Raw genomic sequence first — 27,929 nt, forward strand, 5'->3', positions numbered from 1 at the left:
CGGCCCCGGCCCAGCTTCTCCACTCCCCCAGCTGGGTCTCCGCCTTTCACTGGCTTCCGTCTCAGACACTCACTGGCCCTTGGGTGTCAGGAACTTCCTAGCCACAGTCTCATTCCAACCCCATTTAAGAGACAAACTTTACTTGGGAAATAAATCCGTTTCCTAGAGTGAGCACCGGAAGCATGCTGGACTACATTACATAATTTTTTTTTCACCAGCAAATAAATGTTCCCATTGGAACTACTACCTGAAATAATCATCCAGACCTGTATAAGCCTGTGACCTTGGGTTAGTCGATGACTTTGCCAATAGTGGCGATCACTAAAATGGGAATAAAGATACGCCTCACACTGTGAAGCTTAATTAGCATTTGTAGCAAAGGGCCGTCTCCAGCACCCCTTGTAAATGCAAACTTAGGTGGGAGTATTTGTTGAGATTAGTCTCCCTTTAAGCAGCTTTATTAACCTTCAAAATATTTTCTACGGGGATGGCATTTAAGACATTTGAGAGAAAGCAAGGAAAAACAAGGCATTATTCACTATTTAAGCGCTTCTACCTTTAAGATATCTTAATGTAAAAATATAAACGTTAATTATTGTTAAGGTTCAAAGAATTGGTTCCCAACCAGTTTAATTACTGTTTGCATAACTCAGCATAAAATAATCTAGTTTGATATGTGAAACCAAAGGCAAGATGAATTAAGAGCATTACTGTATTTCCACAGAACTAGGACAGACAGTTCACATTGTATTTAATTTACAGTTTGCTAAAGTTAGTTTGTGGATAATTCATGGAAAATGTGCTAATCAGGCCCCAAAATACTAGCACAAGGCTCACAAAAGCCGATTCCTTTAGACCTTGGGGAAAAAAAAAAGGTAACAAATATGACTTTATTCCGATCTGTGAATGATGCGTAGCGTGAGGAGCTGCCCCTCGGAGCTTCCCTTCCCTCCCGAGCGCCAGACCGGTTGTGTCGGGCTGGCAGGGACTCAGAGGCGGCCCTTCCAACAGCCGGGCCGGGGACGCGAACATCGCCTCCACCCCTAACCCTGGAACAACCGGTAGTGGCCGTTTCCCCGCGCCGCCCCCCTTTCCGCCGGCTTTGTGTGCGTGTGAAATGTGCGGCACATTGCAGATGAACCCTAAGCCCGGCGAGCCGAGTCTATTGTTCCCCGCGAGGAGCTGCCGGGGCGGTGTGGAGCCAGGCGCAGTGCCGCGGCCGGCCCTCGGGGGTCGCTGTGCGGCGCTGGCTGCCCGGCCGTGGCGGCGGCGCTGGCGGCGGCAGAGAGGGAGGCTGGCGGGGAAGGAAGCGGGCGGGCGGCGCGCAGCGGCTCGGCTGCCGCCGGTGCTTTCTGCCCGGGGACGCCCCAGCCGCCGCGGCGGAGGCCGCGCGTGAATGTGTGCGAGGGCCCCGCGGAGCTGCGGCCGGAATACACGCTGTCACCCCTCTTTCCACAAACCACCACACAGACCTCCCCCTCCCCACCCCCAGCCCCGCCTGCCCCAGCCCCGCCGCCGCGGCCGCCGAAACTCCCGGCCTCCGGCCGCCCCGGCCCCTCACCGTCGGCTCGCCTTTCCCCTCGCCCGCTCGCGCGCCCCCGGCAGCAGCACCATGTTGAATCGCGTCCCCAGGCCGAGCCGCCTGGGCCGGCGGCGCTGAGAGGCGGGCGAGAGCCGGGCCGCGGGGAGGGAGGGAAGGAAGGGGTGGGGGCCGCGCTCGCCCCGCGGCTTCGCGCGGATCCGGCAGTCGCCTGCCCCTCTAGTTTCGCTCCGATTTCTTTAAACTTTTTTAGAAATTCCCCTCCCTCCTTCCCTCCTCTCCCCCTGGCCTCCTGCTCCCTCCTTCCCCTCCTCCTCCTCCTCCTCCCCCTCCCTCCCTCCCTCCCTGCGCCGCCGCCGCCGCCGCCGCCGCCGCCGCCGCCACCGCCGGCCCATGACTGAGCCCCGCCGCCGCCGGCCGAGGAATGGGCTCCGGGCTCTGGTAGGAAGCGCAGGGAGCGGGGGGCGCTTTTAAAACACCGATCTGGGTTTTTTTAAAACCTCCTTTGAAAAAATAATGGCAAACTCGACGGGGAAGGCGCCTCCGGACGAGCGGAGAAAGGGACTCGCTTTCCTGGACGAGCTGCGGCAGTTCCACCACAGCAGAGGGTGAGAGCAGAACCGGGGGGGCAGCGCCGGGGCGAGCCGGGGCGAACGGGGCTCTCCCGCCCGGGCCGGGCGCGGGGTCCCGGCTGACAAGTGCGGGGCTTTCTCTCTCCCGCAGGTCGCCTTTTAAAAAAATCCCTGCGGTGGGTGGGAAGGAGCTGGATCTTCACGGTCTCTACACCAGAGTCACTACTTTAGGCGGATTCGCGAAGGTGAGTGGAAGTTTTAATTTGTATTTCCCTCTCGCTGGCCTCTTCCAAAAAGTCTCCTTTGACCCCGGAGTGGGCGCTCGGGGCTGGGGGGGTGGCCCGCGGGGGCAAAAGGCGTTCTTTTCGCTCGCAGCCGGTGGCACGGAGGCGGACGGCGGCGGGGCTGTTTTTGGCCTGGTGGCTCGCGTGCGCGCGGCGGGCGCGGGGCTCGGGCGGGCGGGCGGCCCGGCGCCGGCTCGCGCCCTGCCCGGTGCCCGGCCGGCCCGACGGGGTCTGAGCGCCGCGGCGGGGAGTGCGGGCGTGCGGGGCGCCCGCCCAAGCCCCGCGCCCGCGCCCGCCCGCCCGCTCGCTCGCTCGCGAGTCAGCTCTGCCGCCGCTGCCGCTCTAGCACAGGCGGAGACACAGAGACACACAGACTCTGAGAGCAGTTTTCGTGCAACTCAAAATTAGCGCGGGCAGGTTTAACATCGATAATCGGCTGCGAAATGATCCCGGCAGCCGGGGGCACAGCCTCGGCCCCGTCGCCCTCGGTTTATACAGCTAACAAAAGAAACCAGGACCTGTCTCCAAATAGCCATCTTAGGCTTCAAGGCTAGGCAGAAGCTGTAGGCCTCAAAGAAGGGCCTATGGAGATGGATAGATCTGGGAGAGGGATCGGAATCGGCCCCGGCCCCGGCCCCCCCAGAACCTGCGGACGTCGCTGTCCGGAACAGTATTGATCCTTTTGAACTTTTTTTTTTTTTAGTGTAAACGGACCGCGTTGAGATTTAAAAGGGGGCGACAGAGGGACTTGCGATTGGTTATTGTCCGGGCTTCAAAAACAAAACAAACCCACCACCACCCCCCCCTCCCGCCCCCCAAACAAAACAAGTGCTATTAAATACAGGGCTCTCGGGTGAAAACACGGTGATTCGAGCAGCCCTTGCTTAGGAACTCTTACGGATCGATCTGAAACACCCACTGATGCTTGAGGTATCTACAGATCTCTGTAGAATGGGTATTTATTTCACAGTTAGGTTAGAGTTTTCTTGGATGGTGCACTCTCAGACAAGTGTGGCTGTGTTTTTAACAGGTTTCTGAGAAGAATCAGTGGGGAGAAATTGTTGAAGAGTTCAACTTTCCCAGAAGTTGTTCTAACGCTGCCTTTGCTTTAAAACAGTATTACTTGCGGTGAGTAGTAGTGACTCTTCCACAGTATTTGGAATCGAGGGACTTAAGGGGAGATTTGTTTTTAGCAAAAAGAAAGCCCCCAAACAAACCTTGCACAGCAGACAGTCTCTAGACTTCTGTTCATTTTTTCAGTCTGAGAAACATCAAATACCCATAAAGCGAGGTTGTAGGAAGGTGAAAGTTTTCCTCATCTATTTTAGGATTGTTTACATTTTTCATACAGGATCTTTACAGGTGACACCCTACCCCCCATCTTGGTAAACATTCTTTTGTGACATTGTTATTGATGGCTTGATATCCACGGAGGGGCAGAGAGGTGATGCTTAGTAAAAGAGTTAAGATAGTTAATGAAACTTTGTATCCCTTGGGAAAATTTTTCTTTGCCTTCGAAACTCCTTTGCCTTTTTAAAATCCTGACTTTTAAGATTTTTAAAAAATGAAACCTCTTGTGTGGAACCGTGTAACGGAGTGGTTTTTCAGTAGAATATTTCTACACTGCATAACATGTTCGTGCCTTAGGTGACCAGGAGAGTTTTTAGAGTTCTTTGGAATTTTTGAGTGACTTCAAAACGTTCCAAAGGATTATTATATATGTAGGAAGATTACTAAGTGGAGTACAATGATTTCGATTTTCTTTTCATTTTCTCCCTCCTTTGACTGTATATGACAAAGTAAATTGCTTATTCAGTTGATAATGTGATACACTTCAGAAAAGATATTTCCTGATTAAGCTGTATTATTATTTTTTTCTGCTAGGAATATTTTCATATTGTAACCTGTTATGAGGTCATCTTTTATTTTTAATGCTTACTCATAGAGGGTCCTTAGTTGGTGGTGGTTATTTAAAACTAAAATAATGCTCTTCATATTTATTGCTTTTTGATAATGATATTAAGGGATAGCCTTTTTTTAGTTAATGTAGCTTCTGCATAGATTGAGCTTGGCACTTCTCATTGCTCCAAATGCAGTATCCAAATGTAGATACTCTGTCTTAAGTTCAACACTCTGAAGTAGGAAATGCAGTAATTGCCCAGGTGTACTTTCTATTGGCTATCTTAGACTGACTTCAGGCTTGAAGCTGAAGAGTTCACAGAACTTTTTGGATAGTTACTGAGTTGCACAGAAGTCTAGAAAATATTAAATATGGCTAGTTGTTATTTACTCTAGTTTGTCTGTGATGGCAGTAGGTGTGCGTACATTTTTAAATAAAGATCTAAAGCGAAAAACAAAGTAAAATTAAATTAACCCCCCAAAACTGTTGATTTGGTGAGAAGTAATGTGGTGAGAAGTAGAGAATTTTATATTTATGGTGATACTCACTTGCCCATTTCCATTTATAATATTGAGAGGAATATTATTCATACAGGTCTTGGTTTTCTGATAATCAGTTTGAACTGTTTGGATTTTAAACTGTTTTGTAACACAGTTTAAAGTTATGCCTAATATTTATTGGATTGATTGACTGAAATTTAATACCCAAAAGGTACTGAATGATATATATGGTTCGTGAGATGTTTTTCTGAAGAACTTACATGCATACTAACCAAGTTTTAGCATAATCAATTAACTGCCTTGAATTCCAGTTTTTTACAAGTTACATAAATATTGTTTTTTCCAGTAGTGATTTCTATCCTGAGATCATATCATTCACTGATAATACTTACAAGTACTGTTTTTAAGTATATAGTTTCAGGGTTGTTTGCGACTCTTCACATTGTTCTTACATCAATTTGAGCTTTATTCTCCTATTAGAAGCTGCTTTTTGAACTATGTCCTTAGCTAAACTTGTTTTTCCTCCATATGTCACTCTCCAGGTTTGTTTTTGTAGGGTTGTAGCTAGGCTACTAGGAAAAAAGTTGAAGCATTTGTTTTGGAAAATAAAACCATGTGAAGATTTGTATGGCTTGTAAAGAAATACAAGAGAAATATGCTGGTCAAAGATTGGGTACTACCAACCTTGAAAGATTTTTTTCCAGAGTGGTGTAATTAGAGGACATGTATTATGCTGGGTTTTACACCTTCCTCTGAAAAATCTTAACTGGCAGACAGGATGCCAAGCTTTCACAGTAATTCTGTGACTTAACTATAAGAGTTCCTCTTCATAGTAAGAGATAGTAATGAAGTGACTTTGTGAGTCCCCTCTTTGATATATCATGTTGAATATCATGGTTTCTGATGAGCAGATAATGCAGTGTGTTTTGTAAATCACAGGTAGAATATTTTTTTAAAATAAGAACTCCTTTTTCATTTGACCTATTGTAAGACTGTTATTATATATGTTAGTTCTCATTTACTCTACAAGTTTAATACTTGCTGACATTCCTCTGTAATTTCATTATTAATTAGATGGATGGCTGTTAGCCAGATATAGCCAGTATGAAGGAAGTTATGATGTATCTTCATAATATTACAGACACTTAAATAAAGAAGACCAAACTAGTATGCTGGCCATGTATATATCCTAACATTTCTATGTTTGTTTTCATACAAACATGGACAGTCATTGAATGTAGAAACTAGAGTTTAGTGGTCTGCTAAAAGTTTGCTTGATTGTATCAAACATACATTTATTCATTTGTAGATTGAGTATAAAAATTTCTCAAAGTCTAAAATTGAAAATGCAATTGACGATTTGTTTTAACATTGGCATTTAATGTTTTAAATGTTAGTGCCTACTGGTAATGAGTAGCAGTACTCGATATTTAAAAATTGGGTATTAATCCTTTATGATGTACATATATTTTGTTTCCACTTAGTTCCTTTCTTGGCCTGTACATCTCAATTTCTTCCACAAATGTTTATTATTAGGATATCCCTATAAGTATAAAATGGTAAGGGAATATTTCCCACATTTTGTAGTTGGAGAAATTAAAGTGCAAAAAAAAAAAAAAAATCCAAATGACTTTAGGGGCATTTGTTAATTGGACAAAAAAAGTTGTATTCCTGACACATGTTCTGTAACATTTAATCAGTCTATTATCAATTCAGTTTGTTAGTCGCAAATGATTTTAAGAAATTAAAATATGGTTGAGAGTTACATATGGTTAAATGTATGGCCAATATACACAATATGTTCTATATTTATTCAGTGAATTTTATTTTGGTGCAAAGACTGGGGGGCAATTTACTACTGTTAGTCCCATTTAAAAATTTGAAGCCTTGGTATGAAGATTTAGGTAACTATTTCAAATACTTAGTTGAAGAATTTTCTTGTAGCTTATGCCAGCATTACTATAGCTATAGTCAAGGTTGACTTGATATTTCTATTATAAAACTTGATTTTTTGGAAAGGAGGTGAAATATCTTGGACATTAAAAAAAAATATTGTACGGAACTAATATGAAATGATTTTTTTTACATGTACCTACCTTTAGAGTAGTCAGCAACTTCACTGTAGAGTTGTACCCACCAGAGTGAATTTTCAATTGCATTGTGAGTTTATTCTATTTTTCTCCCCTTGGTGAATAAAGCCCTCCCTTACATTATACCAACAGGAGGAGTTTACATTTATCAATTAAATAGAATGAATACACTCATATGTTCTGTAGTTAGTGTATACCATGTACGTTATCTCTTTTAAGAGAAAGCATTTAATGAATCTCTTGATGTTAAGTGAAACAATGCTTCAAAATTGTAATAAGTAAGTAAATAAAGTAATACTCTGAGTTTGTGAATTGCTAAACAGAATTGGTAAGCAGACATTACTTGCTTTTTTCAAGGAAGAAAAAGAGAAGTAATATAGAGATTGAAAGGACAACTGTACTTAAATAAATTATTCGTGTATGTATTTTAAATTTAATTTTATAAACTGTATTCTTTCATTTTGAACAAACCTGATTTTGATCTCTTCTGATAGTCTGTTACATTTTAAAGGGCATGCAGACTTGTGGAAAGGAGTAGAAAGTGGAGAAGGTTGTGAGACTGATCAGAGCTCAGCCAGGTTAATGTTGTGTCTTAGAAATCGTGTTTAAACAGCTTAAATTTGCCCCAAAGTAGAAATAAATCTCACTCACTCCAAGATAGTTCGTTCACTGAAGACACATATTTTACTGAGGTAACCAACTAGGAGCTTAACTATAACTCCCAAAAATGTTTGCGGTTTTTTACATAACATTTTCTGCCTTTAACTAAAAATGTGTATTTCTAAATAGGAGCATTCTTTTGTAAACCTACCTGTACTCTGTTGTGGATTCAGTATTTTCATAGTTGGTTGTGTGTGAAATCCACTATAACTGATAGAAAACCATATCACTGCAGTGAATCCTTCATATTGCCAAACTGAGTAATATTGGAAGTTTCAAAAGGAATGAAAAACAAACATTTTGATTCATTGGAATTTAGGTATATTAGTCTGCAGGCAAGTATTCAATACATATTTTTAGGTGAAGTGTTTAGAACTTTTCTTAATATTTGGTGTAGTCTACTTACTGGACATGTTCCAGAGTGGTATAGACTTTACTAAAGTTTACTGGTGTAAATGGGGTTGGTCCGAATTGGGAATTAGAGGACATGTGGGGCAGAGTGAGTGGGATTTTCTCAGTCTTTGCTTCTTTGACCTGCCACCGCCATCATTACCATACTCCTTGGTATTCAGGATCAATTAGAGTAGAAATTCTCAATTTGTGCCTTTTAAATACTTGTTTTCTTGAAATGTCAGTGTGTTTCCTTGAAAAAAGACCGAATGAATTTGAGCAGTACAGCTAAATTTGGGTTAATTGCAGGACTTCTTAGAGACTTTATTTTGTTAATGTGCATATGGATCTCTACACAGTTTGGAGAAAGTCCGTTTATTACCTCCTTTCCCCCAACCACAGTAAATGGTGTTTCCCTGACACTCCCACACACCGCAGGAATGTGGTACCAAACCCCATGTTTGAGGAATATTTGTAGGTTCTTTGGAGCAGTTTGGGAAGCTCTGAACTGGAAGAAATAAGGGTTAAGGAAGAGAAATTTTAAATATAGAAAATAATAAGGAAATGAGAAATAAGAGGTAATTGTGTATATTTATGTAGACATACATAAATACCAATGTAAATTTTTTGGAGCTGTTGTTCGCATGTCTTTATCAATGGCTGTGCAAAATTACATTGGTAGTACTTGTTAAATATTAGTTTGAAATAGGGGGATGTTAAAATTATCTTGTGTTCATTGCCAGTAAAAGAAAGGTAAAGAAATATTGCAGTCCAAATAGAAGAAGTTGAACCTGTAAGATAAGCAGTGGCTTTAGTTGGTCCAGACTGGAGAAAGCTGTCCTTGTAGATTCATAACAATATTTTTTCTACTATTTAAACCATGATGTTATGAAAGACAAAAAAAAAAAAATATGACATGATAAAGATTTTTTAAGTCTCAGGCAGTAGTTCACATATTAGCTTGATATTCTTCATGACAAAAGAATTTATGATTAGTTTTATTTGACCAGTCAGCAGCCCCTCGAAAAGCAAGTAATTGCTCTCTATTTTCCCTGTTGTCCATCATTCAAACTAGAGGGTTTTTTTTAGAACAGGATATTTATATTTAAATTTGGATTTTAAATTTGTCCATACAAGCCTCTTTAAAGAATTGGAGCAGAATTATTGATCACATTGTTTTGTGGGGTAGTAATTACTTTTGTTGAAATATGGTGATGGTCCTGCTTAAACTTTGTATTCACTTCAGTTCTATGACTTAAAAAATTGGGAAGTCAGATCATAAATTTCAATGTTAGGGAAAGCTGTTTAGAAGTACGTATTTGTTGGCGCGCCTGGGTGGCTCAGTCTGTTAAGTGCCGACTTCGGCTCAAGTCGTGATCTTGCACTTGGTGAGTTCAGGCCCTGCATCAGGCAGGGCTGACAGCTTGGAGCCTGCTTCCGATCCTGTGTCTCCCTCTCTCTCTCTGCCCCTCCCCTGCTCACGCTCTGTCTCTTTCTCTCTCTCAAAAATAAAATAAATGTTAAGAAAAAAAAAAGTACATGTTGGTTTAAGAACCAAACTTGCTGGAGTTAAAAATAAGGGTGTTAGTGGGGCGCCTGGGTGGCTCAGTCGGTTAAGTGTCTGACTTCAGCTCAGGTCATGATCTCACAGTTCATGAGTTCGAGCCCCGTGTCGGGCTCTGTGCTGTCAGCTCAGAGCCTGGAGCCTGTTTCGCATTCTGTGTCTCCCTCTCTTTCTGCCCCTTCCCAGCTTGCGCTCTGTCTCTCTCTGTCTCTCAAAAAAAAAAAAAAAAAAAAAAAAAAAAAAACTTCAAAAAAAAGATTTTAAAAAATAAGGGTGTTAGTGTTAAAGGTTGTGGTCAAATATTTTATGGCTTGAAGTTATAAGCACAGTTTTTACAAAAAGCAAAAATACTGGCTTTTGAATTTAAAATAAATTTAAATAACTTGGCTGGTACAGTTTATTCATAGTAGAACCAAGGAAAATAGGCAGATTGATGCAGTTTATTCAGAAGTGCATATATGCTGGTTGATATTGGTGTTGGTTACCTATCATAAAATTTATTGGTGTATTCACTTGGAAATATAACTTTGGTGGGACCTAGAATAAATTGTTACTCTCAGTAATGTTTGGATTATCTATGAATTTCATTAAGCATTCCAAGAATTGTGTTACTAAAATAAGAGTCTAACGTATTTTTCTGTTTCAGAGTATAAAGAAATCTCATTTGTGCTTGGATACTTTTTGCATATTCATTATGTTGTGAAGTGGAAGTTAATCCATGTCTGCAAGATATATACCCTGTTGACTAAGTACATTGCAATAACCTGTTGCTGGAACTACAATCTCTTGGTGATATCTAGGAATAGCTGTCACATTCTGAATTGTTGTCCCAGAACGATAGATCCATAATTCCAATAGTTTCTAAGTCACTGTTTGCAGGGTCCACCCCATCTTACCGCAGGAGATTTTATGGTGGGGCTGAATCTGTTTTGGCTGTTTTATCTCATTAGTCTCTTAACAGTTTCCTTTTTCTTTTCCTTTCATGCCATTGATTTGTTGAACTAAGGGAGTCATTTGTTCTTCAGATTGTACCAAATGGTCAATTTGGTTGGTCACTTCCTTCTAGTGTCAGTTAACTTGTTCTTCTATCCCCTGTATTTATTTCCTGAAAACTGATACATCTAAAGGTTGATAACATTCAATTTCAGTATTTCAGGCATACTTATTAGATAGTGCTGTGCTTTTCATCGAATCATGAGACATGTAATATTTCGTTGTCCCATATTAGTGGTGCTAAGATTGATTGGTGCTTTTAGATAGTAGTAGTATGAAACTGTATTCTTAATAAGTGTGCCACAGGTGATTCTTAAGTGTGCTGAAGTTTGAGAACAGCTGATTGAAGTATTGTAATGAAACCAACTTAGTTGCCGAGATAACTAGTTTAACTTGGCATCAACATGTTGGCCAGGGCTACATCCAGAATAAAACCTCTAGATGACATCTGGTCTGGGGCACCTGCTCAAGCTGCACCTGTCGTCTCTAAACAGAGCCTGGACACACCCTATACTTTGTCTCTGGGCTCCAGAGAAGCTAACAAGGGCTCCACTTCAGTTAAGGGGAATAAAAAGGTATATGAATTACCAATTCAGACTTCTCTTAACTGTATTTACATAATTTGGATTTTAAAAATTAATTAAAAATAAGTTTTCCTTAATATCTAGGTGGGGTGTTGTTGTTGTTATTTTTTCCTATATAGGACTTTATGATATTCCAAATGATATGCCATTTGTTTTATTGAACTTACTGAATGCTTTTCTACTTTTTGAGGATTTTGTAGGTCTGTCCCAGTTCTGCTTAGGGAAGTTAACTTACATTGTTTAAATTCCTATAAAAATAGCAATATTAACAATAGCTTGTTTTTTAATGCACTGCCTTGATTTTTCAAACCATTTTCATATGTGAGATTTTATTTTTATCATCAAATTTCAGAAGTAATTGCTGTTATTTAATCTTAGAAAAAATAACACTTAGAAAAAAATTCTTTACACAACTCAAATTCTTTTCTTTTGGCACAAATGGGCTACTTTGTAAAAAAAAAAAAAAAAAGAAAGAAAAAGAAAAGGGCTATAGGTAATAGCCAACTCTCAATCTCAAGTGTCAGCCATAGTGGACTGGTAGAAAAGTTGTTTTTTTTTTTTTAACATATTTTCAGACCATACTTTTTCCCTTTTGCCTTTCTGTTTCGTTCCTTAGTTGATAGACTTGCCTTAACAAAGCATTGTCTTACCACCGTTCATTATCTATAGTTGTTAAATCCTCAGGAATAGCCCATGTTCTTGCTGTATTTACCTTTTGTTTCTATCAGTAAATGATTTTAGTCATTGCCATTTAGTGGGGCCAAAATAAAGTGTTGCTTCTTATGAAGCAGGATTTAGAGAAAGTTGTATAAGAATCTATTGCTTGAAGATACATCTTATTGTGAAGTATGGCAATATCTAATTCTCACCTTTCTGAGTTCTTACTGTTGGCCTTGGTTAATTCCCACTTCTGGGGTACATTGGTCAGTTGCTCCGTGCACAAAGATGAATTTTACTATATAATCATACATCATTCATGGTGAAGTGTTTTCAGATGAAATTTTATTTTGTCCCTCTCCTAGCCCATTTTAAATAAATAAAATGTTAATAGAAACACACATGAGGCCAGTAGGAACATTTATCTGTTAAAATAGGTCAAAGAAGAGACCATAAGTTAGGGTTCTATGTAGAAAGTATCTTACTTGTAGTACTTTAGAATTTAAAATTGTCAGTAGTAATGCTCAGGTTGATTACACTTTTCATAATCGTTCATAGATTAAGTGAAATTTCAATGTATTTGAACACCGATCAGACCACTTTGTACTTCATAAATAGAAGTTCCTACCTTAGCACTCTACCTCCGAGTGCACTCCCAAGTGATAGGTGAAGTGTGCTTAAGTGGTTTGTATTATCTTCTTAGTTTACACCATTAAAAAGTCAAACCCCTGAATTTGTGAGTAGTTTTGCCAGGTAGCCTCACATTGTAATTCATTAATTCAATCTAATAGTAAAAAAATCTGAGAAATAGTAAACCTAATCATTTTCCTTCCTTGCTATGTTTTCTTTTTTAAAGATTTAAAAATTTTTTTGACTCTGTGTGAACTCTTGCTTACACTTTAGTTATATTGGCCAGTTATTATTTTGCCACATTTGCTTTATCTTTTTCTCTTTATATGTGATGGTATACATATATTATTATTACTATTTTATAATCATTTGATATCATTATAAATATCATGGTCTTTATTCCTAAATATGAGTTATGTTAAGAATAAAACATTCTGTTAGTGTAGCAATAATACAATTATCAAATTCAGGAAACGTAACATGGATATAATCATATTAATCTGTATTATATACAGACTATTCAAATTTTGCCAGTTATCCCAAAGATATCTTTTATAGCAATTGTGCCCAACCCTGCAAATCCATGATCTTGCATTACATTTAGTTATATCTCCAGTTCTTCATCCTTTCATGATATTACCATTTTCGAGCAGGACAAGCCAACGGTACTATAATTTGGATTTGTCGGATGATTTTCCAGGATTAGATTTAGGTTAGGCATTTTTGGCAGGAGGCCAAATGTCACTTTGTCCTATTGTTGAGGTTAACTTTGGTTTAAGGTGATGTCCTTCTGGTTTCTCTACTGCAAAGTTTTCATTTTCTCTTTTGTAATTAATAATTAACCTGTGGGGACATACTTTAAGAGCATGTAAATATCTTGCTCACCGTTAAACTGTTACCCAGTAGTTTTAATGTCCATTGATGATTCTTGCCTGAATCAGTTAATTATAATGGATGTATAGTGCTTATTTTCTAGCTCTATCATTCTTTCAACATTTCTTAGCAATCTACGGTAAGGATAATATTTTCATTCTTATTTATTATGTTTTTATTTTATACAGTGGATTAATATGTGTTATGTATTTTGCTCTTTAGGTCTGGCCAGTAGGAACCCTTTCAAACTGGTTCCTGTGTCTTTAACATGTTCCTATTTTTGAGCTCTTCCATGCTTTCTGACAAAATTAAGATCTTCCGGAGTCAATTTGTGTTTTGCTTACCTATCTGTAGCATCAGCTATTTCTCCAGGGAGTTCTGGGTTTCTTTAGTGTGGAATGGTATACTGAAACCAAGATCTGGTTGGCAGGTGTACCGATTGTTGCATTGTCTTTCTTCCAGGCTCTTGCAGAGGAAGAGCTAGGAAGTTTCTTTATTTTAAATATAAATATACATAGGGAGGAGCCAAGATGGTGGAACAGCATGGAAGCCTTTTATGTGTCTTGCGTCCATGAAATACAGCCAGACCAACACTAAACCATCCTCCCCACCTAGAAAACTGATTGGAAGATTAAATATAAATATACATATTAAAAAAATGATAATGCTATATATACTGACATCTCTAGCTGCAATGCACACAAGTTTCTTCTTGGCTTCTTCCATACTGTGTATCTTCCTTCTCCTGCATTAAGAACTCTAGTACCCAATACCAGTATATTTACTCATCTGGTCAGGTCTGTAATATAGAGAGTACAGTTTAAGAATTATTACACCCATACCACTACAAACAACAAACTTGCTAAGTAGAGTTACAAATTTCTTTGCAGTTTTTTTAGTGTTCAAACTGAAGCTATATCGGTATTTTGTTAAAAAATTCTCAGTGATTGGATTCTTTTTTTTCTGTTATTGTTATTCACTTAAAATACAGTAAAATTTGAATTTTTCCCATTTGTGTTCATTCTTGTTTTTTCCCCATTTTTGTTTTTTAAATTTTATTTATGAATATGTGAAACAGTTAATAAAATTATAAAATCAAAATTTAAGATATACTTAGAGGTTACCCTCTTCTCTTCCCTTTCTCTTCTACCCCTTCCACTTAGGCTTTGTTGATAACTAGTTTCCTTAGCATCTGGTTATCCTTCCTGTGTTTCTTTTTGTAAAAATTATATATAGAATATATGTGTATATATATATATTTATATATACACTTTTAGTTTCTGTTGAAATGGAGAATGCCTTATGCCTTTTTTTACTTAATGTATCTTGAATATCACTCTAAATAAATTCATAAAGTCCCATTCTTTTTTTAACAGCTGCATAGTATTCCATTGTGTGTATATATCCTGGTTTATCCAACCAGTCCCCTACATGATGACACTTAGGTTGTTTCCAATATTTAGAATAGCAAATAATGCCATATGAGTCATCTGCAAATCTAGTAATCTTATACAAACCTGGTTTGAAAGTTTTGGAGATATATCTTCAGAGCAAATTACTAAATTGGGTGTTGATGTAGTAATCAAAGAGTAAATGCATATGTAGTTTGTTAAATATTGCCAAATTCCCTTTGTGGGAAAGAACTATTTAGCATTCCCACCACGGTATATGAAAGTGCCTATTTCCCAAAGCCTTGCTATGTGCTTGTCAAGCTTTTTAAGTTTTACTAATGTGAGGGATTAAAAAATGGTATCTCCCTATATTTCATTATTGTGGCATACATAGCATTTTTTTTTAAGTTTTATTTATTTTGAGAGAGAGAGAGTACAAGTGGGGTAGGGGCAGAGAGAGAGGGGAGAGAGAAACCCAAGCGCGGTCAGCACAGAGCTGATATGGGATTCAAACTCAAGAACCGTGAGATCATGACCTGAGCTGAAACCAAGAGTCAAATGCTTAACCGATTGAGCCATCCAGGTGCCCCATGCATAGCATGTTTTAATATTTGATAGTGCCATTCCCATCTCATAGTTTTGTGGGTTTTTTTTTTTAATATGAAGTTTTCTTGGCTATTCTTTTATCCAGTTCCAGAAAAAAGCTTGTTAATTTTTTGTTGTTGTTTTTAACAAGGATTGCATTAAATTTATAAATTACCTTAAGAGAACTGAGATGATGGTATTGCATTGAGCTATCTAAGAACAATGGAAGTCTGCCTATTCAAGCCTTTTTGTGTCATGCAAGAGTCTAAATTTTTTCTTATATAGGTTTTGGGGCATTTTTAAAGTTTATTCTTACATATATTATCGTTTTTGTTCCTACTGTAAAGGTGGTTTTTCTTCTATTTTAATCTTCTAATTGGCTATCATTTATTTACATGAAAGTTATTGATTTTTTATGTTATAATCTGCCTTACTCAATTGTTTTACTGTTTGTATTAGTTTTATTATTGATTTAAAAACATTTTTAGATATACTAGCATGTCATCTGCAAATAGGGATGGTTTTTCTTCTTTCTTAAATTTTATCCCTTTAATTATTTTATGCCTTTAATTAGTTTCTTTTGTCTAATTGTATTGGCCACTGTAAAATAGTTGGGAAGATGAAGGTGTCTTTGTCTTGATGCTGACCTTAATTTGACCTAACATTTCCTCATTGACTAACATACTGCCTGCTATGTGTTCTTGATGTAATCTTAACTCTATATGTTCTACTAACATGGTATTTCCATATCTGTTTATTGAAAGAACACTACTGGTTAGACTTAGAAGTGAGATTTGGAGATATCCTTCATATGCTTTATCTGCTAGCATTTTGTTTTAACTTTTTTAAATCTGTAATTATTTATTATCTGTATTCAAGGGGGGAGCTAATACTGAATATTAAAACTTTTAGGTCCCATTTCACAGCTTATATTTGAATGTTCATATTTCTCATGTCCTAGGAATTTAACATAGAAATAAAAATCAGCTAAAATGCTAAATGATAACTTCAGAGGAAAGTTACTTTTCCTATTCTGTCTATCTATTAAAAAGTCTTTACTTTGCTGACTGTTGCATGACCTGCAAAAATAAGACAATAATTTAATTCATTACTTGGGTTTATATTAAAGACTACTATAAACCATGATCATTGCTTGATTTTTATATTCTCAAGGCAAGAAGTAATTGTTTTGGTCGAAAAATCATCTTTATAGGTTATCAACCCTGTGGAAATGAAAAGTAAATTCATACATTAGTTATAATCAGAAATCTTACATGCTGTTTCAGTGAATCCATTCAGATTCATTACCACTAAATTAAATGTTATGTTTTTACGCTGCCTACCTGATCCTCAGATTTAGGTCTAATTTGGACATTAAAGTCTTGCTAGTTTTGTGACTTAGAATATCCCTTCTTTATAAACTACGGGGGTTAACTTAAGTGTGTGTGTGTGTGTGTGTGTGTGTGTGTGCATGCGTGCACACACGCACATGCATGCACACATACATGCAACACTATTAGCTTTAAGCAAACGGTTTGATAATTTGTCGGTCAGTTTTTGGACATATCAAATCTTAAAGATATTTATCAGGTCTTACACATTTAAGTGGTTAAGCTGAGGTAGATATTAGATATTATATGCAAATGTAACGTTTTATAGAGGCCTTAGTAGTATAGCTCATGGAATCTGAAAATTTAAATTCCTGAAGATAGGAACAAGAATTATGTAGTTAGAATTGGATATGGTTACCTAGTCTATCAAAACATAGCATCGTTATTCTTAGAACTAGAAGGGATTTTAAGAAAATGGTCTAACCGTTGTTTTTTGGTAAGCTAGAAATATGGATATTTTTTCTGTTAGGCCTTCCTAAGATCATTATTACTGAATGATGGAAGGGGCAAGTAGAAGCCAGAGTTGCCTTTATTACTCTAGCTATTCTATTCTGATTTGAAAGGAATAAATGTAGAAGATTGTCAGAGAATTTTTTACTACTATAAATTGTGACCCTTATTTTTACATTAAGATGAGTCTCCTGACTCATACCTTCTATGAGGCATAGGTAAATTGTTGGCCACTAGCAATGATAATTATGTACTTGATTTGTCATTTTATCAACAGTCTTATCTCTTTCCCCTTCCTGTCTTAGGTTTATAAGACAAGTAGTATTGGAAAGCCCATAATAAAACGTATAACAATCACTGGGAAAAATCACTTTTTACTTCAGAGATATTCTTTATTTTTTAATGTTTTGCTTGCAAAAACTTAAACTGACGTATTTGATTTTTTTTTTTTTTTTTTTTTTTAATAACTAGGAATACTAATTTAAAGTTTTCAGTCTGGTACATTATGTTTTAGATGGAGACCTCTACTGGAAGTATGAAGCAATAGATGGATTTTATTATACATTATTAAATATCTGGACAAGGGGATGGCAAGGAGATTTTTTAAAAAATAGTTAATGTAAAGTATCTTGGAGTCCTTTTAAAAGAATCTTATGGTACTTTAGATAATAGTGTACTTTTGGTTTTATGATATCATCTTAAGTTTTTTTTTTTATAAAGCAGCACATCAAGTTTATATTTTGTTTTTTGCTTTTTAGCTATTTATTGAATTTGTCATGTGCTAAATGGTACTGAATGGTTTACCGTAACTCATTTTTTCTTATACTTCCCTGTGATATAGGTACTGTTGTTATTATACCAATGTTATAGAAGAGAAAATAGGACAAAGTGGTTTAAGAATCTTGCCCAAGGTCACACAGTAAGTTCAGGAGCTAGTCTTTGAACCTAGGCCATCTGGCTCTGGAAAAGGCATGCTATGTTGTTTTCCCCCTAGTGCACAGGATTACAACTTTATAAAAAAGTATATGAAGACAAGGACTTGAAGGGGATAAGCAAAATATGAAAATAGTTGAAGCAGCTGTGGGATTGTGGCTTTTATTTTTTAAAAAATCCTTTAATGTATCTTTTTTCAACAGAACTTGGGTGCTCCAGTACAATTTATAGTAGAGTTTATATCTGCAAATACTCACCCTACTGAAATTTTACACTTCTACAAGTTAGTATTATCCTATTTTATAGATGAGGAAAAAAGCCTCTACCATTGCTAATATGTAGTGGTGTCAGGATTAGAGTTTTGCTTTGTGAGTTATAATTCACTGCTCTTACTGTAGTGTCCAAGTCTTGAGGTCAAGGACTTTTTTTTTTTTTTTATGTTTATGTACCTTTTAAAGCCTCTAATTCGATTTTTGATACATTGTAGTTGAACTGAATCAGATCCTCTGCCATTGGGGAGATCCTTAAGAACCCAGGTGGGTATGTATGGCAGACCTCTCAGCAAAGGGGAAATCGAACTTGGGAATTCTGAAAGAAGTGAAAAATTCTAAAATATAGAATTGGTAGTATTATAGCATTTCATTGATCTGGCCCTAAGCTTAACCTTTTCTTGTGTGGTTTTATGAAACAAGTACCAAGAGTCAGTTCTAGTGGTAGAATATAAATTAACATTGTGATAAATGTGGCATTTTGTGCTGTTTTATATAGTCCTTAAAATATGTATTTTTAGGTAAAATAGACACTAACCTTTCTTATCTTTCTTTACAAACTACAACAGAATAGAATCTTATATAAGGTAAAGAGTTGACCCAGAGTAATAGTTTTGTTTCAGACTATCAGGTGAAATTCCAAAGATTTTGCAAAGTAACTACTATTTCTGAAAAAAAAAAAAAAAAAAAAAAAAAATGGATATTGGAAATGATGTGATGGTGCAGTGGAAGGATTTTGAGAGTCAACAGTGTTCATTATCAGGGGTGTCTGGGTGGCTCAGTTGGTTAAGCATCTGGCTCTTGATTTTGGTTCAGGTCATGATCTCAATGGTTCATGAGATTGAGCCCCACATCGGGCTCTGCACTGACAGCACGGGGTCTGCTTGGGATTCTCTCTCTCTGCCCCTCCCTTGCTTACACACACTTTCTCTCTCTCTTTCAAAATAAATAAACATTTTTAAAAAAAGAATGTTAATTATCATGATAGTGATAGCTAACATTTATTGAACATTTACTATTTGCAAGGCACTGTGCTCATCTTGCATTATTACAGTCTTCAAAGCCATCCTGTAAGATTGATACCATCATCATCATTTTATAGATGAGGAGACTAAGATTTAAAGAGATTAAGTAACTTTCACAAAGTCACACAACTGCAAAGTGGTGGAGCTGCCTCTAGAGACCAAACTTGTAACCACTAGGCAGAATACTGCCCTTTATTCAATTCACTGAATAACAATTGATCATCTGTCATTTACTGGACACTGTTCTATATGCACTAGATATAAATCAGTGATAAAAACAGGAAAATCTTTCCCCTTTGGAGCTCATGAAAGGAGACTACACAAATAAGCAAAAACAGTTTGTTAGATAAGTGCAAGGAGACAAATCAAGCAAATAAAGTAGGTAGTTTTTGATGGAGAGTGAGTAACATCTTTAGATAGAGTGGGCAGGAAAAAGTCTTTATAATAGAGCATGACATTTGAATAAAGACTCAAAGGAGATGAAGGAGCAAACCAGGTGGATATCTGGGATAAGAGTAAACAAACAGCAATGGAGCATGCCTGGTGTGTTCTAGAAACAGTAAAGAGGCCATTGTGGCCAAAGTTAGTAAAGAGAGAAAAGTTGGAGATTATTAGATCAGAGAGAGAGAGAGCTGGTAGCTGATCTTGTGGGGCCTTTGAAAGGTCTTTGCCTTATACTGAAGCCATTGGAGGATTTCGAGCATGATGTGCCATTGTCTGGATCTCTCTGAGTGCTTTTGTTAAATACAGATGAAGTGTGATCAAGGGCAAAAGCAAGGGGACCTGTTAGGGAGTTAATAAAATAACCCGGGTGAGAAATGATGGTACTTTGTACCAAGAAGGTTCATAGTTGTTGAGGTGGTGATAAATAGCCATATTTTAGATATCTAAAGTTTTAAATCTAAAACTTTTGAGACTTACATTAGAGATGCCTACTCAGAGACTTACTGAGAACCCACTGGGTGTCAAGTTTTGTACTACTTCAGTTATAAGCTGTTTTCCGTAATTATCAAAGTATAGTAACACTTGCTCTTTGTACACAACCTAGAAAATACAAAGGGGAAAAAACTGAGCACAGTTAATATCTTAGCATGTTTTCTTCTAGTCTTTTGTCATAAGGATTGAACCTTAAAATCTGTCTACCAAAAGCTGACTGTCTCTCCTGCTAAATGTTAGCATCTTCAGAGCAAGACCTGTGCTTTTTAGTTCTCTACCGTAGGTACGTAGTTCATAATAAGTGCTCAGTACTGTTTGTTTTGTTTGAATTAATTGTGCCAACCAATTAGGTGCCATATCCTTGCATATTCTTTTAAGGGATACTGCATTTTTTCATTTGTTTTAAGGCTTGGTGAATGGGAAGCCAGTAAGTGTTGGTAGACTTAGTTAATGTACTCTGAACTCCAGCCATGCTCATCTATTTATAGTAGTCTAAACATGCCAAGTTTTTCTCGCCTCTCTGCCTTTGCATGTGCTGTTTTCTCTGCCTGGAATTCCTTTCCCTTCTTTTTTGCCTGACATAACTCCTACCCGTCTTTGAAACTTAATATAAATGTCACCTTCCCTGAAAAGCCTTTTCTTATCTTCTGTAACAGCTTGAAATGATCCTTATTATCCTACTTTTCCTCCCATCTATACCTCTAGGATAGACACTACTGTTACATATTTCTTTCAAGTCAGTCTCCCATATTACACTTTGAGCTCAAGGAAGTAAGGACTTGCTTTTGTATATCTTTGTATCATCATAACACAATGATTATTAGAATATAGGAGTTAATGTGTGGCCACTGGAATGAATGAATGAATACTGGAAAGGGTCATTGGAAATAAGGAAAGGAGATCACTTTGGTTTGAGTGTAGGGAGGAGCTTATGGAAGAGGTCTCAAGCTCGGCATTGAAAGACCAGTTGGATTCAGATGGAAAAGAAAAAAGGAAGATTGAGGACATTTTAGGTATGAGGAAAAGAGTAAATGAGGGTATGGATAATGTATTTTAATTGTATTAATGAACCCTGCTCCCTTGGAGGGTTTGTATATGTGATTGGGGGAAGGTAAGATGGAGACCAAGGTTTGGTAGCATATGATGGAGGATTTTGAAAATCAGATCAGGATGTTTGACTTTTATTATTCTGTATATAGTGAGGGTGTGAGATTTATATTATTTACTTGTTTTGCAGCAGAAGTTTCTTGATGAAAATGATATTTGGGGAACATTAGTCTTAATGCTGGTGTGTGGGATAGATTTGAGATAGGAGAAAATAGTGACAGGAATAGCAAACACACCTGTCTGGTTTGATCAGAAAAAGGGGTATTATTATTTTTTTAAAGTTTATTTTTGTTTTGAGAGAGCAAGAGAGAGAAAGTGGGAGGAAGAGACAGAATCCCAAGCAGGCTCCACATTGTCAATGCAGAGCTTGATGCACTGCTCGAACCCATGAACCATGAGATCATTGACCTGAGCTGAAATCAAGAGTCAGACGCTTAACCTCCGAGCCACCCAGGTGCCCCAGTGGGATATTATTTTTATCAAGTATTGAGATAAATGTGAATTCTTTTTTTTTTTTTTTTTTACATTTTTTAAATTGGAGTATAATTAACACGACATTATATTAGTTTGAGGTATACAGTGTAATGATTCAATATTTGTATGTATTGTAAAATGATCACCACAATTAAGTCCAGCTAACATCTGTTACCATACATAGTTATTTTTTTCTTCTGATTAGAACTTTCAAGATCCAATCTCCTAGCTACTCTCCCATATGTAATATAGTATTATTAACTATAGTTACTGTGCTGTACATCACATTCCCATGACTTACTCATTTTATAACTGGAAATTTGTACCTTTTGACCCCCTTCACTTATTTTGCCCATCCTCCACCCTGTCGCCTCAGGCAAGCACCAATGAGTTCGCTATATCCATGAGCTCAGGGCTTTTTTTGTTTTTTGATTTTTTTAGATTACACATACAAGTGAGATCATATGGTATTTATCTTTTTCTGTCTGACGTTTCATTTAGCGTAGTGCCCTCAAGGTCTATCCATGCTGTTGCAAATGGCAAGATTTCATATTTTTTTATGGCTGGATAATATTCTATTGTGTACACATACCACATTTGCTTTCTTGTTTTGTCCATTGATGGACATTTAAGTGGTTTCCATGTCTTGGCTATTGCAAATACTGGTGCAGTGAACATGGGGGTTCATTTATCTTTTTAAAAAAAATTTTTTTTTCAATATTTATGAGAGACAGAACATGAGCAGGGGAGGGGCAGAGAGAGAGGGAGACACAGAATCTGAAGCAAGCACCAGGCTCCGAGCCGTCAGCACAGAGCCTGATGCAGGGCTCAAACTCATGAATGGTGAGATCGTGACCTGAGCCAAAGTCAGACACCCAACCGACTGAGCCACCTAGGTGCCCTATTTATCTTAAAAAAATTTTTTTTAGTGTTTGTTTATTTATTATTGAGAGACAGAGAGAGACAGAGCATGAGCATGGGAGGGGCAGAGAGAGGAGGAAACACAGAATACGAAGCAGGCTCTAGGCTCTGAGCTGTCAGCACAGAGCCCGATGCGAGGCTCGAACTCACAAACCGCGAGATCATGACCTGAGTCGAAGTCGGATGCCTAACCAACTGAGCCACCCAGGCACCCCTACATTTATCTTTTAAATTAGTGTTTTTGTTTTCTTTGGAAAACTTTTTACTTCTTAAAAAATACTAGACAATGAAGTCATATTCAGAAAGTACTTCAGAATGTTGTAGTAGTATCTTTAGGGTTGTTGTTCTAAATACCAGTTTTCATTGGACTGTCAATTTACAGAAGAGCAGGTTAGTAGAGAATTCCAGTTGCTGGTAAATTTGATAAAGTGACTATTGCTGCACTTCATTTTATTTACTGGAGTGTAGTTCCATCATTATTAGTTTGCAGTCATGTAAGATTTTAGATTATATGTAGATTCAGTTTATATGTAAATTCACTTTACCTTCTATCTCTGTGCTGGAAGGAACTTTTTATAACTTCTTCTCTAACTTCACTCCCCCCCCCCCCCAAGCTCTGGAACTTAGCACTTCTGTTTATTTGCTTAAATAATTTAACAACATTCTCCTTTCTATTTTTCTAAAACCATGTGAGACAGGGTCTAGTGGGGATAAGTAGACAGAGTCATGACAAAAACAGACTGAACTGAAGACAGATGAACATATTTCACATGTTTAGAGTTCTTTAGAATGTTTTCTAATGTAGGGTATTCTTGGACACACATTTGTATGACTAGTATGTATGGTTAAGAAAAAGGGATTCTTTTGGAAAGGGTGCTTAGGACTAAGGAGAATGGTCTGGGATGTGCATAGGATCATATCTTCTCAAAATTCTCCTGAAAGTGCTTTGCGATTATTTTGAATCTTATTTTGATAATAAACTGATTTGCTTTGGTTTGGACATTTCTATATTCATTTGTAAGTTGTTTTTAAAAAGTGATCATAGGGCTCGTAAAAATTGCCTCCACTCTAACTCATCTTAGTATGTGAAGAAATATGTAACTGAGCAACATTCTGACTACAAACAAAAGAGAAGACTGGTATTCCCAAATGATGATAATCCAGCATTTAGAACAAAGGTAATTTTTTCTGTGCTTCTTTACTTGTAACATCCCAGGAATGGTTTTACTTTTGTCTATAAAAGCAGAGGAAGTTGTAACATGGACAAAATATGGAGTCTCCTGATGGGATTCAGAGAAAATTCAGGAATATCCTCCTTGCTACCCAGCAGGGAGGAGTAAGCCTTCCATACTGCAGCCTGAGTTACAGAGAATAGCTCAGTCCAGTCCTTTCTCTGTGTCATTATTATGAGTAAAAGGAGTTTACACTCTTGAAGAAATACCAAGTCCTCTTCATTGCACAATTTGAGATGATTGGCTGAGGACTGGTTGTCTCCACAAGGGTTCTTAGGCCAGTATTCTCGAACTGTTCATTAGTGAGCTATGGGAAAAAGTGTTCTGAGTTAAATACAGTTTGGAAACTTTGTTAGAAGAGTTAAACATGGTTCTTTTCTGCAACACTTTTCAAAACTAATGTGCTTATAAATTGTCTTGTGACTGTCTATGGAATTTTCCAAACACATTGAGCACATATTGTCCCATCCCTTCTACTCTTGGCCTCACCAGCCTCCAGCATGCATATCTACTTACAGGGTTACTGTGAAGTTTAGAAAATGCTGCTGTTAGCAGAAAACTTGCTAGATAAAATAGACCCAGCTGGAATAGTCTTGAAAAATGCTTAACTAGTTTACTAAGATAGATGTGAAAGCCCATTGCTTCCCCAGTTCTGGGTTGCATGGGAAACATGATTAATCATAGAGAGCTTGGTTGAAAAAGAGAAGCCAAGTTTTAATGGCTTTGATTTAAGATGCAGTATACTCAGGCAGAATAGGGTGCCTTGAGAGGAGTCTTTTAAACTCTGGAGGTTATGAACCTTGATAAGTGAATTAGCACATATTTAGTATGGAGAGTTGTTAGAATTAGGCTTTGATACTTCATTGCAGATTTTTCCTATTGTCCTCTGAAATGCAATGTGAGAAAGCATTTCAATTAGACCTCTAGGTTGTTGAATTATCTTATATTTTTGAATTGAAATAGCCAGCGTGGTTCTTTCAGTTAATCATTAGCAAGGACATCCAATGAAAAATATATTTGCTATGCAGTATTTTTCTAATGTAGTCCTTTAAGTGATTATACTAAGATCACAATAATGAATTTCCATTTATCAGTTCCTTATGAAGAACTATATTTTCATGGACAAAGTGATCCTTCAGGACAACCCAACTTTGGGTTTTCTGGAATCTATGTAAGCAGAAAGCTTACATTATCTCTTGACATAGCACATACTCCTTTATCGAGAAAAAAGTAGGAGATAAATAATTGGATATATATTAGGAAGTTATTAATAGGGAAAACAAACTTTGAGGACATTTCATTAAGTCAGGGTAGATGCATCCAACTTCTTAGATTTTCTAATACTCTACAAGATAAACAGTTGATGTTCCAAATGGTCTCTGGATACTGGTTTAATTTCTTTTATACCCATTAAAATAACAGTGACTTACACATGGCATAAGTTTCTCTAGAGTGTCATAGTGCAAACGTAAATAGTCCAGGACTGATAAGGTAGCTCTAAAGGAAGCCTTCAGGGGTGCCTGGGCGCCTTAGTCAGTTGAGCACCTCACCCCGACTCTTGATTTCGGCTCAAGTCAGGGTCCCAAGGTTGTGGGATCAAGCCCCACGCATCAGGTGCCATGCTGAGCTTGGAGCCTGCTTAAGATTCTCTCTCTGTGTGTCTCTGTCTCTCTCTAGCCCCCCACGTCTTCCCTCCTTTTTCCCTGCACATGTTCTATCTCTAAAATAAAATTAAATTTAGGGCACCTGGATGACTCAGTTGGTTAAGCATCTGACTCTTGATTTTGGCTCAGGTCATGATCTCATGGTTTGTGGGTTTGAGCCCTGCATTGGGCTCTGCGCTGACAGTTCAGAGCCTGCTTCTGATTCTCTCTCCCTTTCTCTCTGCCCCTACCCCACTTGTATTCTGTTTCTCAAAATAAATAAATAAACTTAAAAAAATTAAATTTAAAAATAAATAAAGGAAGCCTCAGCCCATTCTTTCCTGTCCTTTACATATGGCTTCCATCTTATGCTACCATATATAGATGGCTGCTCCATATATAGGTGGTACCATATATAGATGGATAGATTCTCCTCATTCTAGCCAGCGGGACAGAGTAAAAAGAGAGAAGAGGAACTCTTTCTCTTATGAGCACATGCCTTTTCCATTTACATCCCATTAGTCAGATTCATGCCACACAAGGAAAGCTAGGATATGTATTTTTTGAGCTTTCACAGAACATTCATAAAATTGATCATGTAACAAGCCACAAAGGACACTTTCATACATTCCCCAAAAAGTCACAGATAATGTCTTGAGGAAACTTTTATTGCTTAAAGAATAGGTAAAAGAAGAGAATACACACACACACACACACACACACACACACACACACGGATTATATATAAGTATATACTTATATACTTATATATATATATATACTTACATATAAGTATATACTTATATACATGACATGGTATATAGGTGTGTGAGTGTATGTGTAGACAGCTGGTAGTCTGAGATATTCTGAGGTATTCTGAGATAGGTTTCCAGATGCTGAAGTGCCTTCTGAGTTACCACAGAAAGAAGAGATTGTACTTAACAACTTGAAGTTAATTCTCTGTAAATCAGTAACCTATGGGTTTAAAAATTTGTGGTGTATTAAGTTAAATGAAGCATTCAGCCCAAAAGATGTCTGAGTGTGTATTGAATTTCTTGAGTAGTGATTTATGTACACGTGTATGGGAATATAATATAATTCGATATACAGATTCTTGATTTATAGACTGTTTATCAAAAAAGTAGAATGAAGTAGTAGTTTATTAAAATGAGTACTTTTGAGTGTAGTTTTTTCCATCAAAGGAAAAAATTATGATTCGATGTAATAGTTCACTTAAATTGCAGTATGATCTAAGAAATTTTAGGTCTTGTTTCAAAATAAAATTAGTGTAATTTTTTAAATTGTGAAGATAATTGGTACATCTTATTTAAGTGAAGGAAAATGTATTCAGATATATACATTAATTTTTATAGACCTCATAATATTTTGTATATAAAAATATGAACATAAATGACAATTCCTTTTAGTGTAATAATTTTTACATTGAGCTCCAAGTAAAACAAATAGGAAACAATTTTTTCACAATACTTTAGGGGGTTTTATAGCCAAACAAGCATTTTTTTATGTATTTGATATTACTTGATAGTATTCTGGAGCTTGTTTAATGATTCTTATTTTCTTTTATATTTTATGATTCTTATTTTCCGATAAATGTTTTCAAATCTTTACATTTTTTTTTAAGACTTAGCCAAATTTCACATCTTTTGACCTGTGTTTTCTTTGTCATCCTCTACTAAGTATTATACTTAGAATTTCCTGCTCTTTAACCCACAGATTAAATCCAGGTAAAAGATTTTTAAAGTTCTCTTTTGGTTATCTTCTTTATTTTGGTTTTAATTTTATTGCTTTAAAATTTGTGAACATAGCCTATATTTTGATGGCCAGGTGCATGTAACAAGGTATCTTTTCTGGCCTATTATGTGATTGATTTTTATGAACGTTCTATGTAAGCTCAAGAAGAATGCATTCTATGTTGTAATGTCATTTATGTCATGTCGTCAGGCTTTCAAGGTGGTATATTTCAAATCTTTCAAGTCTTTGCATTTGTTTTTTTGCTTCATACTTTTTCAAAGGCATGTAAAAACCTCCAGTTAGAATTGTTTGTCTATTGCTGGTGCACCAAAATTTTCAGTTGTTGCTTCATGTACATTGAGGCTGCATATTCGCTTTCATTTTATCTTGCTGTTATATATCTACTTGTGTCTTATGGCTCCCCACCTTGAAGTTTAATTCTTTTGATATTAACAGTGACTCTCTTTTGGTTCATATTTTTCAGATACTTTTCGTTATCCTTTATGTTTTATTTTTGTTGAATCTTGGTTTTACATTTAATCTAAGAATATGTCTTTTGAGTTTAATCCATTTATATTTAATG

General features: G+C 37.2%; 2 protein-coding genes across 6 annotated transcripts in view; one reads left to right on the forward strand and one right to left on the reverse strand.

Moving 5' to 3' along the window:
* Window positions 1-756: 756 nt before the first annotated feature.
* LOC122240525 (atherin-like) lies at window positions 757-1,935 on the reverse strand. The gene is made up of 3 exons (XM_042993688.1): window positions 1,925-1,935; window positions 1,562-1,757; window positions 757-1,419 (listed from the first exon to the last, which is right to left on the reverse strand). The coding sequence occupies exons 1-3, from the start codon at window positions 1,933-1,935 to the stop codon at window positions 757-759; spliced, it is 870 nt and encodes a 289-aa protein (XP_042849622.1).
* ARID2 (AT-rich interaction domain 2) overlaps window positions 1,896-27,929 on the forward strand; it is a 178,707-nt gene continuing 152,673 nt past the window's right edge. For all 5 annotated transcript variants that reach the window (XR_006219909.1, XR_006219908.1, XR_006219907.1 and 2 more), the window contains exons 1-3: window positions 1,896-2,148; window positions 2,264-2,357; window positions 3,427-3,524. Coding sequence is in view for 1 of the 5 variants with exons in the window: in XM_042992142.1 (XP_042848076.1) it covers window positions 2,057-2,148; window positions 2,264-2,357; window positions 3,427-3,524 (284 nt within the window). In the remaining 4 variants the exon portion in view is untranslated. The remainder of the gene's footprint in view (window positions 2,149-2,263; window positions 2,358-3,426; window positions 3,525-27,929) is intronic.

Source organism: Panthera tigris, chromosome B4 (assembly GCF_018350195.1).
Source record: "Panthera tigris isolate Pti1 chromosome B4, P.tigris_Pti1_mat1.1, whole genome shotgun sequence".
Classification (NCBI taxonomy): Eukaryota; Metazoa; Chordata; class Mammalia; order Carnivora; family Felidae; genus Panthera; species Panthera tigris.

Coding starts and splice junctions, on each gene's coding strand:
- LOC122240525 (XM_042993688.1), bottom strand. Junction 1,420..1,561: donor AGGGGAAAGGCGAGCCGACG/GTGAGGGGCCGG, acceptor TTCCGGCCGCAG/CTCCGCGGGGCCCTCGCACA.